General features: G+C 42.7%; 1 protein-coding gene across 9 annotated transcripts in view; it reads right to left on the bottom strand.

The window, feature by feature from the left end:
* Positions 1-18282, bottom strand: part of WDFY3 (WD repeat and FYVE domain containing 3) — a 388800-nt gene that overhangs the window by 236346 nt on the left and 134172 nt on the right. For all 9 annotated transcript variants that reach the window (XM_075351922.1, XM_075351959.1, XM_075351945.1 and 6 more), the window contains one exon: positions 2314-2524. In XM_075351922.1, the coding sequence (XP_075208037.1) occupies positions 2314-2493 (180 nt within the window). In that variant the 5' untranslated portion in view covers positions 2494-2524. The remainder of the gene's footprint in view (positions 1-2313; positions 2525-18282) is intronic.

The following is an 18282-nucleotide window of genomic DNA, read 5'->3' as shown; positions in this document are numbered from 1 at the left end:
TCCTTGGTTTTCATGATGCTGTTCAATCCCAAACAAAAATCTGCGAATCTGAGGAATTCATGGAACAGCTGTAGTTATACTGAGAATAAATGACACATAGGTGAACTCACTTTATGAATTTGGTGACTTCTAGAGACAATTGGTCACTCAGGATTTTATTTAGGGGTATCAGGCTACAAAGTGGCGGAATACAAATACACATCACAATTTTCAGATTTAGATTTTTTAAATATTTTGAAAAACGAATAATTTCTTTTACGCTTCACAAATACTTGCTACTTAGTATTAGTATATCATATAAAATCCCAATAAAATACATTTACTTTTGTGGATGCAACGTAAAAAATACGGAACAGTTCAAGGGGTATGAATACTTTTCCATACACTGTAGCCAATTGGCGGTCGTTTAACAGCAGCGATCAGCCAAAGTAAATGCAGTCTTATGGTCATGTCACACACAACGACAGCGACGACGACGTCGTTGCTAAGTCACCATTTTCTGTGACGTAGAAGCGACCTTGCTAGCGATGTCACTGTGTGTGACATACAGCAACGACCTGGCCCTTGCTGTGAGGTCGCTGGTTGTTGCTGAATGTCCTGGACCATTTTTTGGTCATTGCTCTCCCGCTGTGACGCACACATCACTGTGTGTGACAGCGAAAGAGCGACGAACTGAATGTGCAGGGAGCCGGCTTCTGTGGACGCTGGTAATCAAGGTAAATATCGGGTAACCAAGCAAAGGCTTTGCTTGGTTACCCGATATTTACCTTCGTTATCAGCGTCCGCAGCTTCTTGAAGCTGGCTCCCTGTTCCCTTCACACGTAGCCAAGGTACATATCGGGTAACTATAAGCGAAGCGCTTTGCTTAGTAACCCGATTTGTACTATGGTTACCAAGTACAGCGTCGTTACAAGGGTCGCTGGTGGCTGATCTCTGTGATCTGCCTGTGTGACAGCTCACCAGCGACCATGTAGCAACGCTCCAGCGATCTCTGCCAGGTCAGATTGCTGGTGGGATTGCTGGAGCGTCGCTATGTGTGACTGCAGTCTAAAGGCCCAGTCACACTAAACAACTTACCAGCGATCCCAACAACGATCAAACCTGATAGGGATCGCTGGTAAGTTGCTAGGAGGTTGCTGGTGAGATGTCACACTGCGACGCTCCAGCGATCCCACCAGCAACCTGACCTGGCAGGGATCGCTGGAGCGTCGCTACACGAGTTGCTGGTGAGCTCACCAGCAACCAGTGACCAGCCCCCAGCGCCGCGTGGAAGATGCTGCGCTTGGTAACTAAGGTAAATATCGGGTAACCAACCCGATATTTACCTTGGTTACCAGTGCACGGAGCTACAGAACAGAGCAGAGAACAGGGAGCAGCGCACACTGAGCGCTGGCTCCCTTCCCTCCTAGTTACAGCACACATCGGGTTAATTACCCGATGTGTGCTGCAGCTAAATCTAAATGTGCACAGAGCAGGGAGCAGCGCACAATGCTTAGCGCTGGCTCCTTGCTCTCCTAGCTACAACACACATCGGGTTAATTAACCCGATGTGTCCTGCAGCTACATGTGCACAGAGCAGGAGCCGGCACTGACAGTGAGAGCGGCGGAGGCTGGTATCAAAGGTAAATATCGGGTAACCAAGGACAGGGCTTCTTGGTTACCCGATGTTTACATTGGTTACCAGCCTCTGCAGAAGCCGGCTCCTGCTGCCTGCACATTTAGTTGTTGCTGTCTCGCTGTCACACACAGCAATCTGTGCTTCACAGCGGGACAGCAGCAACTAAAAAATGGCCCAGGACATTCAGCAACAACCAACGACCTCACAGCAGGGGCCAGGTTGTTGCTGGATGTCACACACAGCAACATCGCTAGCAACGTCACAAAAGTTGTTCGTTAGCAGCGATGTTGCTAGCGATGTTGCTTAGTGTGACGGGGCCTTTAGTCTACTAGTGCAAACAGATGTGGAGCAGATATGGATCTATATGGTGAGGGAACTATATGGAACAATTAGTGAGAAGTGGAAAAGGGAAGAGAGCACTGAAGAGTATTTGCGTGTAAAAACTGTACTCCATAGTCTCTAAATGGCTGAGTATTGTTGTCACTTTCGGTCACAGCTGAAGCTCTAGAAACCAGTTAAATTACTTGGACATTGCTTTGCTTTACCTGATCATACTGGGTATAATTTAGAAATAAGTGACTCCATGCACTAATGAATAAATAAGAGATAAATTACACTCTCCAATGGTTATCAGCGTAAGAGTGTGACATGAAAAATGTTGTAAATGATGGAAATCCTTAGTACATTTCACATACCCTGTTAAAGACTGGCAGCATCATGTAAAGCTTTTCCTCCTGTTCTTTCTGGGTCATGTGCCTGGCAGGATGGCAGAGCTCCGTGAAGAGCCGCCGTAGATGCATTAGGCCAAGTGCGTTGTCCTGCGGGCTGCACTCCTCCTGCCGAGGACGGCCCATAATTCTCTTCACCATATTCATGGTTGCACCTTTGTCAATGCAACCTTTTCACCTACAGGAAGGTAAAAAAAAAAAAGTGGTATAACTAAATGACCTACAGCTTCAGTCAAGATCTTGAAAATTGGGGGATTTTTTTTTTTACATTTTCCATGTCATTATTTAAAAAGAATTCCAGAAATATCCAAGTTTTCACAACACAAAAGACGAATATCTTCTGTTTACTGGAGATCACATTTCAGCAGTAATTTCACCATCATCACAGTCAGGACATCCATGATACGTAACAGTTATATACAGGTAACACCTAATCCACAACTCACACTAAGGAGTAAAAAAAGTAAGACATATACAAGGCGATTTTTGATTGATTGTTGTCTAAACGCGCTATTTCAGGCAGAGTTATTAAAGTAATTGTACAGCATTATAAAAATATGGCTGCTATCTTCAGAAACACCGCTGCCATGGACCATGAAATGTGTGTTATACGTTATTTGTTTTTTTCTTTATTTTCTGCATTTTTACTTTTTTTTTCTCTTCTTACTCAAGCCCTATATGGGACATTAACTTTTATTAGTCTGATTGCTGGTATAATGTATGTCAATGCAAAAGCGTTGCAATACATTATACCTGTCACTTCTGCCCTGTGAGATGCTTTTTAGACCATGCTTCTGGGATCAGGGCCGCTACCAGGGGGGGACAAACAGGACTCTAGTCTGGCGCCCCAACAGAAGGGGTGCCCCTTCACGCTTCATTTATTGGCTTACACACCAGGGGCACCGAGTAACTACCGCAATCACAGCAGCGGTCGCCTGCGCCATGCAGTGCGATGGAGCCCGGGGTCATAGCCTTACTGTGCGATTGGTGAGGATGTGGTGCAGGGGTGGAGTTTTTTCAAGATTGGCGTTGGAACTGTGGAAGGTTCTAGGGGTGGAGGTGGAGCAGGGATGGAGACGGAGCTGGTGTGGAGTCTCAAGGGGGCTTCAAAATTATGCCAGTCAGGGGCCCTGAAATTCCAAGTGGCAGCCCTGCTAGGATGATCTAACAGGCTTGTCGTAGCTGGTTAACCCGGAGGTTATCATGACGACCTCGGATTGCCAAGGCGGACTATTATTACTTTTTTTTTAGCTTAAGCCCAAGAATTATAAAAAAGGCAGTTAGTTGCCAACTACCTGCCTTTTCTGACCAGCACAGATTGCTGCTGACACAGAACGGTCACAGACCGACAGACCATTCCAGCCGCTGATCATGTGGCTTCCACTGACATCACATTGACAGTGCAGCAGCGTTTCTTCCACTCTGCTCTGCGGGCGTGATTGCTGACATCATGCTGATTGACAGGCGGCTCCCTGCTGCCTAACTGCAGGTAGCCATCTGTCATTCAGTATAACGTCAGCCGTCACTCTCAGTCAACAAAGCGGCTCGAATATAGGAAGAGCTATTATGAAGCAGCAAAATCACCGGCAGGAGCGATCCGAGACCGCCAGTTAGTTCTTAAGCCCATAGTTAAAAAATAAAACTGTTCTCGACAACCCCTTTCACAGGAACTTATATAACTAGTGGGAAAAAAAAAAAGAAAAAATTGTGAATACAAGCTTTCTGATAAATTCCAGCTTGATGTAAGTCATCATTTTTGTTGTACCTTTTAAAATGACTTCTAGAAAGATCAATCCTTGACATTCCTAAAGGAGGGAGTGCGTGTGCCATAACAATGTACATTTCTCATCAGCCCATTACTGTACCAAAAAGACGAGATAATATCATAGCACACTGAGTGCCCCTCAGCATGCCTACAAAAACTAAATTATATTGTCACATCCAATAAATCTCAGAGGAGCTAGGACTTTTTTCAAACAGAATTTTTTTTTTACTTCTTTCATCATTAAATGTAAAATATATACATCAAATTGTTGTAGCGTAGGAGTAAGACAACATCCCCAAAAAAGGAGCAACGATTAACCATTCATTTGTGTTGAAACTTAGGGTGCAAACTCAAAACCAAACCAAAAACTCTTCTCTCATTCATATATTTTTTTTCAATATATAAAATGGTTAATTCTGCTTATAGGGTAGGTGTCTTGTGAGTGGTCCCTACCAATGATTGGCAGTTTAATGGTGTGCGTGCACATATAGTGATAGTGGTCAATTAATCACTCAGTAGCACAACCCACTGGACTCCAGTGCCCCAAAATAAGAAGTCTGGATGGCTACTGGAAAATTGGACTATATCTTCAACACGTCTGGCTCTCTTTAAAGGGAGCCTCTGTCACCGGTCGGTGTGGACAGACTGAATGGATTAGCATCTCAGTTCTCCAGGTCCACACCTCCTCTTTCGGCCATCTCTCTCCTCCTTCTGAAGCTAGTGTGGATGCCGCGTTCTACGTCATCTACACTAGACAACATTGAGGTCCCGCGCAGGTGCACTACAATACTTTGATCTACCCTGCACAGGACCTCAATGTTGGCTTCTGTGTATGACGTAGAATGAGTCATCCACACAAGCTTCATAAGGAGAACAAAGATGGCCGCAAGAGGAGACGCAGACCTATGCACCGACTGTTAGGTGACATTTATAAACATCTGGTGACAGGTTCCATTTAGGAAAAAAATTAAAGAGCACTGAAGCACGCACTAAATAAGACCAATGTTACTTTTGTATCTTTGTGCAAATTAGGTAGCACTGGTACACAACATGTCATGTCAGCTGCTGGTTCTAGGGGCATATTGCACCTTACAGGTTCTCTTTAATAATGTCTGACAAGCTATGTGTAGAGATGAGCGAACCTGAGGTGTTTGGGTGTTTTACATATGCAAATCACTTGTGTGAGCATCGCTGTGATCGGGTGCGCTCGGTGCTCAGCCCCGTGCGAGACACTTGCATGGCTGGCTGCATGTGGGCGGAGACTCAAACTGCCCAATCAGTGACTTTCCTTGGGGGTTCGGCTCAAGTCCGGGTCCCAAGCTGAACTTTTTCTTAAGTCCGGCTGAACCCGCAGAACCGAACTTTCATGGGTCCGCTCATCTCTAGTTATGTACGCACCTTGAGTATTTGGTTGCAGAAATGCATATCTTGGCATAAAAAAAACGTGCGTTTTTGTCAAGCGTTTTTGATGCAATTTTTTACATGAATTTTTTTTAAAGTGGTTTTCAAGCATTCTGGAGTGGAAAAAGGAGCATGTTCAGACACGGATATGACAAAAATTATCTTGTGTCAATTGCCAGCTTTAAAAAGAAAGACCCACAGAAGACAATTACTGTATATCCACAAAAGCACAAGCTTTCGTAATGTACGGTATGAACTGTCTAAAGGGACAGCTACCCTTCTATTCATTCAAGCCATAAACAACCTAGACTGTACTAATATCAAAAATGTTATCTGCATCTATCTCTATTCTCTTAATGTTCCAACCCCAAAATGCTATGTATTCCAAGAACTGACGTACAAAAGTACAGGTGTGTGTATATATTGCTTCGTGCTGAGAGAGCAGAAGACTACAATAGTTTCTCATGCATCTTAATCATTATTCCTCACCAATCGAAGAAGAACTGGGAAATGAAGCCGATATTGACCTTCTCCAAATACAACTGGTCAATAGTCTTTTGTAACATTTTGTAGTATTGAATTGTTTGCAAAAACAGGGGCTGTGTAGGACAGATCTTGAAATATCAGAGGATGCTTAAAAAAGCACTCCCATCAAAATGTGTATCCTCTTAATGTATTGCAGTCATCATATTAGTTAACACCCTGCGCTTACAATTTTTGCCCTTCTACCCATTTAATTCTTCTCTATTCCATTAGGTCTATGACATCACGATTAAAAACAGGCTAGCTGAATCCTTCTAAGCGCTATGTAGAAACAGGAAGTCTCTTTTTCCCTGCACGAGTCATCACTGCAAACGCATATGACAGGGAGGAGGAGCAGAGCAGCTGGGTCAGGAGTTGACCAGGAGGATGACTCACGCAAGGAAATGTGGCTTCCTGTTTCTACATACAGAAAAGAGAAGAATTAACTTGGTAGAAAGAGAACTATTCTAAGGAAAGGTTATGAATATCAGTTCGGTGTGGTTCTGACACCCAGCACCTTCCTAATCTGCTACTGTCAGCTCCGTCATCAGCAGTCAGAAGTAAACAATATAAGGGCAGAACAGCACAGCTACTTAACTGTTTAGTAGCTTTTGTCAAGTGTTCCAGGTCAGCTCCTACTCAAGAACAGATCATCAATATCAATGTAGTGGATATCCTCTCTAACTAAAAAGAATCTCTTTAGTTTAAGATTAAAGTACCATTTCACTTTAGGCGAAGTTCACATTAAGCCAGTGCTCTGTACAGGATATTTCAAGGGACAAGTCACTTCTGCAAACCAGAAAATGATATTCAGATAGGACCCCTGATTTTTTTGCTCATTCAATGAAGCAATCGGAGTCCAAAAGGTTAAAACTTTAGACTCCGTTTGACCTCTTTACTTTCAGTGCTCTTCTTAATGGGAACTATGTCACACAAAATAGTTAATAAATAACATTTACCAGTTGTATACGTTACATCGGCATCATTTTTTAAACATTATTTTAAAAGGGTTAAAATTTATCAGCAATTTCTCATTTTTGCAACAAAATTTACAAAACCATTTTTTAAAGGAACCACATCAAATTTGAAGTGACAGATGCCTAGGTAACAGAAAATCCCCAAAAAGTGACACCATTCTAAAAACTGCACCCTCAAAGTGCTCAAAAACACATACAAGAAGTTTATTAACCCTTTAGGTGTTTCACAGGAATGAAAGCAAAGTGGAAGGAAAAAATAAAATTTTACTTTTACCCACAACAACGTAAATTTAGCCCCAAATTTTGCATTTTCACAATGGTAATAGGAGAAAATGCCCTGAACAGTTTGTTGAGCAATATCTCCCGAGTACGCAGATATCCCATATGTGGTGGAAAACTACTGTTTGGGCGCACAGCAGGGCTCGGAAGGGAAGGAGAACCACTTGACTTCTGGTACGCAGAATTGGCTGGGATCAAAAGCAGACGCCATGTTATTTTGTGCCTAAGAAGTGGTAACCCCCCACATAAGAGCTCATTTTGGAAAATAGACTCCTCAAGGAATTTATCTAAATGTTTGGTAAGCACCTTGATCCCCCAGATACTCACAGAATTTAATAACATAGCTGTGAAAATAAAAAAATAACATTTTGCCCATAAAAAAGTTGATTTAGTCCCAAAATTGCCATTTTACAAGGATAAAAGCAGAAAATGCACCATACAATTTGTTGTGCAATTTCTCCCGAGTACATAGACACCCAAGATGTGGCAAACTACTGTTTAGGCGAACAGCAGGGCTCAGAAGGGAAGTAGTGCTATTTGAAATATGGAGCTGAAAATTGCTTGGAATGAATACGTGTCACGTTTGCAGAGACCCTGATGTGCCTAAAAAGTGGAAAAACCCCACAAGGGAACCCATTCTGGAAGCTACACCTATCAATAAATTCATCTTGGGGTATGGGGAGCCATTTTAACCCTCACATGACTCAAAGAATTGTATAGCATTGGGCTGTGAAAATTAAAAATAACATTTTTTTTTCCATTAAAATGTTGCTTTGGCTCCAAAGTTAAAATTTTCAAAAAGAGTAATAGGAGAAAATGGACCCTACAAATTTTGAGGCGCAGCATAAAGATCTGAAGGGAAGTAAGACCATATTGGAGTTCCGCTTTAATTGGAATGGTCTGCGGGTGCCATATTACATTGGCAAAGCCGAGGACATGCCAGAAAAGCAGAACACCTATAAGTAACCCAATTTTAAAAAGTACACCCGTCAATTAAGAAGCTTTACCATTTTCCATCATCATCCATTTTAGTTTATATCTAACGAGAGAACACTATGAATAACAAAAAATAGAGAATACACTATGTAAGGGATAGTGCTTTACACAATAAGAGATGATACTATGTAATAATGGAACAGTGCTATACACTCCCTGACAGACGTTCTGTCGCTTATCCATGTTATGTAAATAAAAGCTTATAACCTGACTTTAAATTCATCCATTGGTTTTATAAATTACTCTTTTGAAAGCTGAAACCCTCCCAAATTTGGTTTAGGTTATGAAAATAAAGTTGCTGCAAAGCTGAAATATTGATCATTTAATGAACACAGAAAGGTTAGGTCAGATTTTGGCAAGACAAAAGTTTTGTCGCCCACAGACAGTGATGTGAAATTCAAACAAATAATTAACTTCTAATACAAAGATATGTTGCATAACATTGGTGAATGAAGTTGTGGTGCTATTAGAGCCATATTTAATATTTTGTGTGACTTCCATGAGCTTGAAGGACTGCATCCATGCGGTTCAACAATGATTCATACAATTTATTGATTAAGTCATTGGGAATAGCAAAGAATGCAGTCTTACATGCCTCCCAGAGATCATCTAGATTCTTTGGTTTTGACTTCCAAGCTTCCTCTTTCACCCTACCCCAAACATGCTCAATGATGTTCATGTCTGGTGACTGGGCTGGCCAGTCCTTGAGCACCTTGAGCTTCTTTGCCAGGAGGAATTTTGTTGTATAAATGGATGTATGAGATGGAGCACCATCCTGCTGCAGAATGTGACCCCTTTTATGATTGGGAGTGTAAGAGGGAGCTAATACTTCTTGATATTTTAGGCTATTGATATTGCCTTCCACCTTGCAAATGTTTCGCACACGCCCATACTGAATGTAACCCCAGACCATGATCTTTCCACCACCAAACTTAACTGTTTTCTGGGTTTATTTTGGATCCAAAGTCAGGTTATAAGCTTTTATTTACCTAACATGGATAAGCGACAGAACTTCTGTCAGGGAGTGTACATAAAAGAGAACTCTACGTAATAAGAGATGTCGCTATAGCTAACTAGGATGCTATATAATAAGAGACGTTGATATACATAAAAGCAAACAATGTAATATATTGTTCATGCTTAGTATGTACTATCTGTAGCTTTGCCACTATATAAAGGAGAGGGGCCCAGTTACACTTCTTGTACAGGGACCACAAGCTGTCAGATTCTGCCCCTGTGCCCGACACTCTTGAGGGAGCACCAGGAATCCACCTTTTTAAAAAAGGTACAGTACTTTTACACTGCACAATAATGAGGAGTCCTAGAAACGGTAGGTTCCCGGTCACACAACAAATGATGCCAATCACTCAACGAATGAGAAAAAAGCTGCTTTGTCAATGAAGAGCTATTATGGTTTGCACAAAAAGATCATTGTTCCCGGAAACGCATCATCCTATTTAATCATCTGAAACACAATCTCCCTATCCTAAAAGTCTACTAAACGACCACTGACCAGAAAACATGCTGCTGATCACCAGTCGATTAATGCTGCTGGTCAGTTGGTGTAGATGCATCTACAGATGGTCACCTCGACCAGCCAAAATCTAATCTAGTCTGTGTAAGGGTACGTGTCCACGATCAGGCTTCCTTGCGTTCTGGACGCAGCATATTTATGTTCCGGAGACTAGTATCCTGTGCAGAAGAATGTGCTGTACGTGCCCACGATCACGATTACTGACATAGCATAATTTTGTTATGTTCCCCCACTCTGAACATTGGGGTCTCTGCAAGAATAAATCGACATGATGCAGCTCAGAAACCAGTGCCGCAGGTCAGTTTACGAAGCTTTAAAAACGAAGCAGTGGGTATGGGATTTCTATAAATCCCATCCTCTGTGCTTGAACTTCCAACACAGCATTTTTGACGTGGTGTTCTTGAAGCAGCAAAAACACGCTGCCTTCAAAACGCTGGTAACACTGATTGTGGGTATGGGACCTTAGTCTCTAAAGGCCCCCCATACACATTAGGCTAATGGCAGCATATTATTGGACAAAATGTTGGTGAAGTATAGAGGATGAGCGAACCTCAGGCTCGAGGCTCAGGGTTTGGGCTCAGAAAATGACTTAAAAATCCCTGTGGTGAGTATCACACTGTGCTCATGTCTGCGTGATTACTTGCTTTGTGCTCGCTGTTGGAAGTATTTGTTCATCACAAATTAGGCTTTCATTCAGCGTACTGAGATGTTTTGTTCACAGAGAATTTAAATTGAAAAAAAAAAAAAAAACACTGCCCACATTGCTCCGGAAGTGTTTTGCTATAGGCCTAAAGAAAAACATTTCCAGAGGTGTGTGGGCGGAGTTTATTTATTTATTTTTTTAATTAATTCTCTGTGAAAAAAACAAACAGTCCAGTACACAGAATGAAAGCCTAACAAACACTTCCAGCAACGCAGACAGTGTAGGTAATCACTCAGACACAAGCACAGCGTGATACTCACCACGGAGATTTTTACGTCATTTTCCGATCCTGAACCCCAAGCCTCGAGCCTGAGGTTCGCTCAATTCTAAATGAGGTATGTCTGGTTTCTGACTACTGATCACTTTGCTCTCCCAGAAATAAGACGCAGCCAGAAATTTATGGCGATGGGTAGCTCACAAAGGACACAGGAGGGCCATGTCGAATGAGACCACCACCGTAATGGAGAAATGACAAAGATTGCTGTAAGCCAAATGATTCTCTGACAGCCATCTAATGTGTAAGGTGGGCTTGAAGGCAATCAGCACACTTTTGCTATATAATCTGAAGACAGCAGGAGATAGGGGCTGAAACACAGATTTCAGTGATGTGTCATTAGTTTATGAAAAAAAACTTCACAGCTTAAGACATTATGATTGCTGGGATTAGCTGCCTCATTGTCACGCTTGGTACAGGGAAGTACCAAGAGAACGGCGAAAGGGAAGGGAAACCCTGTGTCTAGGTAAGGGGTATATGGTGACCCCTTACCAAGCCTACTGCTGGTCCCTGGGGTCCCTCACAACCCTAGATAGGTTCCACACCTATGCGCCAAGCCAGATACCTGATTCTAGGTATCCCTAGTGCTGGGCTCTAAATAGGGAACGGATGGGACGAGCTCTTCGTCACCCCCACTAAACACTATAGAAAACACAAGAATGACACACGGGGGAAAATGCAGGAACTACTTATCTACAGATGACTCAGGTAGAAGTTCAGAAACATTTTCAGCAATGATACAACAGAGGAGAACAAGCCACCTGCTTGCAACTAAGCAAAAGCGTCGAAATCGTATGATCGGTGTAGCGTCAGTCATTTCCATAATTTTGGAAGAACCGATGTTACGATGTTGTTCCTCGTTCCTGCGGCAGCACACATCGCTGTGTGTGAAGACGCAGGAGCGAGGAACATCGCCTTACCTGCGTCCCAGCTGCAATGAGGAAGGAAGGAGGTGGGCGGGATGTTTACGTCCCGCTCATCTCCGCCCCCCTGCTTCTATTGGCCGCCTGCCGTGTGACGTCGCTCGGCCCGCCCCCTTAGGAAGGAGGCGGTTCGCCGGCCAGAATGACGTCGCAGGGCAGGTAAGTGCGTGTGAAGCTGCCGTAGCGATAATGTTCACTACGGAAGCTATCATAAGATATCGCAGCTGCGACAGGGGCGGGGACTATCGCGCTTGGCATCGCTACCATCGGCTTGCGATGTCTTAGTGTGCAAAGTACCCCTTAGGCTTGAATGACGTGAATAATATCACCAACACCAGTCCAAGGAAGGAAGGGATATTTAAGCACCAAGAGAATGATGATCTGCAGCTGGGTGGAAAGCGAGCTCCTGCTGGGTCCAAAAGGGGGAAGAGATGAATTCAGCTGGAAAGCTACCTATACCAATGACTACTGACTGCAGGAACAATGGAAAGTCAGGGAGCATTCTGTACAGCCAGACGCTGTGACCTTCACATGACTGTCTGTCACCAGTGACACTCATGCCAAGTCGTCCTACCATGCCTCCTCCTCAGATTAGCAGCTCACAATCAATAGACAATGTATACAGAGAGCCTGGTGTGAGGGGGTTATCTTTCTGAGTTCTGCAGCTAGCTACATCTAAGAACTCTGATTGTGTAACAACTGCTGCACCCAGTAAACTATGTGAGAGCAGCATAATGTAGGAAAAGAGATCCTGATTCTAACAATGTATCACTTAGTTTCCTGAGTGCAGCAGTTGTGACACAGAGTTCTTAGATGGAGCATGTTGCATAGGCGGTATCAAAAACCTGGTGACAGATTCCCTTTAAGAGAGAGTGTGATGGTCTAGTGAGATTCAGACCCTGCATATGGCAAACAATTACGGCTATTAGTAGCCATTGTAACATCTGTGTATAACATGATATTGAAAAACATGCAATAATATAATATCTTTCACTTTTTTTGTTCTGCCCACTTATAGACATACTTAGCTATATACCTTTCCTACCCTAGCATCCCACAGAGCAATCTTTGAGTGGGTTGGATTTCTTTAAGGTGAATTTGCAATTGAGAAGACAATAGGAGGAAGACACCAAGGAATTAGCATAAATACACAATTACAGTCATGTGGAGAGATAAGTGAATAATAGCATAGCATTAATTATAATGTTTAAACACGACATTGGAAGACAAGAGTGGGCGTCAGCAAATGGTCCGCACGGTATTTTTTAGTCTGGGTAGCCTGGAAAAGCATTGTCTGTTGCTAGAAGGCTTGTTATTTTTTTAAGGTCTGGTATAATTACATATAATCTGATGATAGACTAATTATTTTACTACAGAGAATCTACCAATAAGATAAAACTGTGCCGACATATTCTCAGAGAAAGCCTGGAATTAGCCATGGCATCTTAGCAAGAAGGAGTCAGAATAATACTAATATAATTTGGCACAGATCATATCACTTTACCATTGCCGTCATCAATTCTCAGCAAGATCTGCTGCTAGGGGAGGTGGGAACCCAAGGAGGCCCGACGCCCCGAAGTGTGACCACTGAAGTCAATAGAATGTTTATGTAATACCGTATCTTGGTTCCTACTTTCCGCATTGGATTATAAAACAGAATATTGCAAGGGACACCCACTAGTATATAGCATGTCTGCATGATCGCCTAAAACCACAGTGGGTAGAAATCCAACAGAGATCATAGGGGTTAATCTACTAATCTGCTCAACTTCAGATAGAGCCACACCCCTTTGTATAAGGGGGCGGGGAATAGTGATTGGACAACCACAGACAGGGAGGCTTCTGCTCCTCCTCTGTTTCTGTGGTTGGACCTGACTGTTCTCCTGTGGTATTAAAGACATTTTTTACATATATTTTTCAGTTTTAATTGTAAAGCAATATTAAAAGACATAATAGATATAAAAAAAAAAAAAAAAAAAAAAAGCATGAGGATAGAGCAGAAGTAATTGATGGCATATTTAATTTTTTTTCTTTTTCTTTATTTGGTGTACATGAGAATGGAACCAGAAAACCTGGGGAGTTTGTATTTTTTAACTCCTTTAAAGACATGGACAATTTCCGTTTTTTGTTTTTTTTCTCGCCTTCTTCCAAGAGCTATAAGTTTTTTTTTTTATTTTCCCATCCACATAGATTTAATTAAAAAGGAACCTGGCTCCAGGATTTTCCCCTATAAACTGTGGCCAGCACCAGTGAGCCCTTATATACAGCATTCTAGAATACTGTATATAAGAGCCCATGCTGCTCTGTATAATGTAAAAACACCTTTATTATACTCACTTGGGGGGCAGTCTGGTCTGATGGGTGTCACTAGTCTTGCCCAAGCATCTCGTCTCTGCTTGCGATCACTGTCCTCCTTCTAGCTCCGTGTGGATGACACATCCTACATCATCCACACAGAGTTCTCCATTGCGCTCCTGCACATGCGCACTTTTCGTTGCCCAGCTGAAGGCAGAGCAAACGATTGTAGTGCAGATGCGGGGGTGGTCTTTAACCTTTCAAAGTGTAGTTCACTGCTCTGCCCTCAGCAGGGCAGAGAGAAGTGAGCGTGCGTATAAGCACAATGGAGACATCTGAGTGGATGTAATTGGACGTGTCAACCATACAGAGGTGGAAAGGAAGATGGCAATCACAAGCAGAGAGGAGGCGCAGGACCGGAGACCAGTGACGGACATCAGACTTGGCTGCCCTGCAGGTGAGTGTAATAAAAGCTCTTTTAGGTTATCAGCTTGAAGACTTGTATACAGAATTCTAGAATGCTGTATAGAAGCTTACTGGTGGTGGCCGCAGTTTATATGGGAAACACATGGTGACAGGTTCCATATCACTCATACACAACCAATGATATACCTATACGTCATTGGTCATGTCTGCTACTTTAATGATCAGCCTCAGCCGACAAGTGCAGCTCAATCTAACATGCGCCGGCGGAGATCGCACCATTCCCCACCGCCATCAGTGGCCCCGTGGCACAACTATGAGGTGCCGATGGGTTGTCATGAAAGCCAGCGGCCAGTTGACGACCCCTGGTCGCTGTCATGACTCCCTTCCTGTGAATGTTTGCAGAGCGCATCGTTCTGAACAGCAGAAGAAGTCAGACAGAACAGGGAGGCATAAAGTGCCCTAAAGGGACTAATAAAAATCAATAAAAAAAAACAAAAAAACCTAAAAGTTCAAATCACCCCCCTTTTGCCCCATTGAAAATTAAACAATAAAAAAATACACATATTTGGCATCACCATTTGCAGAAATGCCAGATCAAAATATAAAATCAATTAATCCGATCAGTAAAGTGCGAAGAAATGAAAAATCCATACAGCATAATTGACCACACATAGTCCTCCATCCAATACTATTGGTCCATACAGTCCTGCATACAGTATTATGGACCCCACTGAGTTCTCCAGAAAGTATTATGGGCCCCAAATAGTCCTCCATATAGTGTTATGGTCCTCATACAGTCCTCCATATTGTGTTATGGGCCCCATATAGTCCTCCATATAATGTTATGGGCCTCATACAGTCCTACATATAGTGTTATTGTCCACATATAGTCCTACATATAGTGTTATGAATCCTATATATTGTGTTATGGGCCCCATATAGTCCTCCATATAGGTATTATGGGCCCCACGTAGTCCTGCATATAGTATATACTCCCCTATCCCCCTTCCAAGCTTCACCAGTCTGGGCAGCGAGCACCCACTTCACTGCTCAGTATAGCAGGCACAAAATAATGAAGTTATCGCGCCCGCTGTGCTGAGATGTCAGGAGCAGAATGATTGGGGAGGGAGCAGACTGCTTCCTTATTCCATCATGGCTTTGAGCTGTATCGGCATCCAAGGCATCGTGGACCAAATAAAATTACCAGAGTCTGACATATGTACACTAAATACAGCAATAGATCATTATTGCTACATATAGTAAAAATCATGGTCTTCCGAAGCTCAGCAACAGGTCGGGTTTCCACACAGCTTTGTGATGGTAGGCCTGAGGGTCTTCAACAGACCCCCCAGGCTGCCATAGCAACTCATCAGTGTCTTACGATTGTGTCACAGGGCAGCTTATGGAGACATAAAATGATGTGCCGCCATGCTATTACTGAGATTGACAGCGGCACTTAGCAGCTGCACAGTCGCGGATGGAGTTGGGCCCACTCCATACTCCTGCTCCAGACTTGTGCTGTACATATACGGCGGATGTCGGGAAAGGGTAACATTCTTGCACCAGATAGAAGAAAGCACATTTTAGGATATATTGTCCGGTTGTATTAAACCTTTGAAAGGTCATAAACTTTGTAAAAGGAATTTTATCAATTCAAATGTGATCAATTTTAAAACACTCCATGATTTGCACAATTGCTGGAATATAATGACACTATCAAGGCAACCAAACTATATAGCCTGCCTTTCAACTAGTGTAATCGGGCATCTAGCTGCCTATCGTTTGGACTGGATATGTTGGTGATAAACAATAGTTTTCAGGCAAGCAGAAAAGATCCCGAAGCATTCCAAGGAGCATCACAATTCAAACTGGCGCCTTGTGAGCTTTCGGGGTATTGATTGGATTCAAATCGGGGGCAAGAGGTGGAAATATACCAAAATTATTGGCACAAAAGGAGGTCAAAAGGATCACCATTCTGGACACAGTGAAGCCAAAAGGGACTAAATGATGGAGTCAGCTTTAAGCCATTTTTAGGTTAACTTCTCTTGGCATGCGATTGGGCGATATAGTGAGGGAGTGTACTGTTATCAGGCCCTATTTACCTTTATTGTGTTTGTTTTTTTGTGGAATATTTATGGTTTTCATTCTATTATATTTTATAGGCCTGCGGATCTCTGAATTCACTTACTTTACATTAGGTCGGACTGACTGACATCGTTGGATGGGAGCATCCTTCATTATCTTCTTTGATTGGGACCTAAAGTTTTATCATCTTGACTGCCTCCTCTTTGTAACAGCTTTTTATTTGTTTAATGGTTTGATATGCCTCTATGATGGGAGTAGGCATGCCTATTATGAGCTAGTCCACTAGGGGTCCTTATTTGTGTGACTAGATTTCAGTTTAATAAATTAACCTCTCTCACATATGCATAATAGGTTCAGATCTCAATCACCATGTCTATGAAGGCCTTTTGGTACAAGTTATAAATAATGATATGGTGTCTATATGGTGGGGGCACTTTCCCACTTCCAAAATGGTTTTATCCTCCCTGAGATGCGCGCGCTATAAATGCGGTCTCTCCCTCTTCTCGCCCAATGTCCAATGGGCATTTATCATTGCACTCATGCGCAGTGGTGGCTCAGGATGGTGGGTGCGGTGTGTGATGGCAATACCGATGGTCGGTGTGCGCCTCAACTCACAGGTGAGATTGCTTCCTCATTATCTATGCCCCTTAAATAGCCACTTCAGTGCCTCTTGAAGAAGCTGTGACCGAAACGCACGTTGGGGCTGGTACCAGTAAGTACTTTGAGGCCTTTGCATTACTGCTTACTATGATAACTCTTCTGGGCAGTCTTCTACCTTGTATTATAGGTCTCTAATGATATTTCTTGTGTGCCCAAGCTCTGCGTATATATGTATTTACGTGCTTGCTTCATCTGTATATATCTTGTGTGGCTCTGTATATAGCCTGTTGTACTAATGACATTGTTTTATGATATGTCTAATGGTATATGCTGCCATCATGTTACATGCTGATAAGATCCAAACTGCCTTGTTTTAATGAGTGGGGTTGCTTTATGGGATATTTCAGCAGGGTTGTGTTCTGTTTATTTGATTATGAATAAAAGTATTTGCAATTTTTGGATATACTGTTGTGGATTTGAATTACTGGAAGTCCATAGCTTTTCTAAATTCTGAGCAATGACTATAGTTGTATCAGGTGGGCTTCAGACCAAATAGGTGCTCTTATGAAGGGTACTATTCAGGGGTGGAATAACTCACAGATTGCAGTTGTGTCATTTTGTGATGAATTAGGAGAAACCACTTATCATATTAGTGGTGTTTGTGTCTCATTGGTTATTCCAAAAACACTTTTATATAGTTCAAAACTTAGTTTTCAAACTTTCTATGATTTACAAATAACTTAAAGGAAACAGCAGAAGTCTGAACGCTAATTTTTGCTTTTAAAGCTAATTTGCAATTGCTGTTTTGAATAATTTTTCATGCAGCTATAAGGATAAGGTCTCTTTCACACATCCGGTTTTCGCCATCAGCCACAATCCGGCGAAATGCGGATAAAATGGATCCGGCGCCGGATCAGTTTTATTCCCCATTGACTTGTATTAGCGCCGGATTGTGCCGGATGGTCTTGCGCTGCATGTGGCGACCACCGGATCAAGCGAAAGGTCTTCGTCCGGCTGCCGTAAAGGACGCAGCATGCAACTTTTTTTGTCTCCAGCAAAAAACGGACCACGCCTGATCCGGCGCCGTCCGGCATATTGTATAATGGAAGCCTATGGGCCCCGGATCCGTCGTCATCTGGCATATGACGGAATCCAA

The sequence above is a fragment of the Anomaloglossus baeobatrachus genome, chromosome 1 (genome assembly GCF_048569485.1).
Source record: "Anomaloglossus baeobatrachus isolate aAnoBae1 chromosome 1, aAnoBae1.hap1, whole genome shotgun sequence".
NCBI classification, from domain to species: Eukaryota; Metazoa; Chordata; class Amphibia; order Anura; family Aromobatidae; genus Anomaloglossus; species Anomaloglossus baeobatrachus.
Note: the sequence above shows the minus strand (reverse complement) of the source record. Positions and strands in the feature narration are given on the sequence as shown.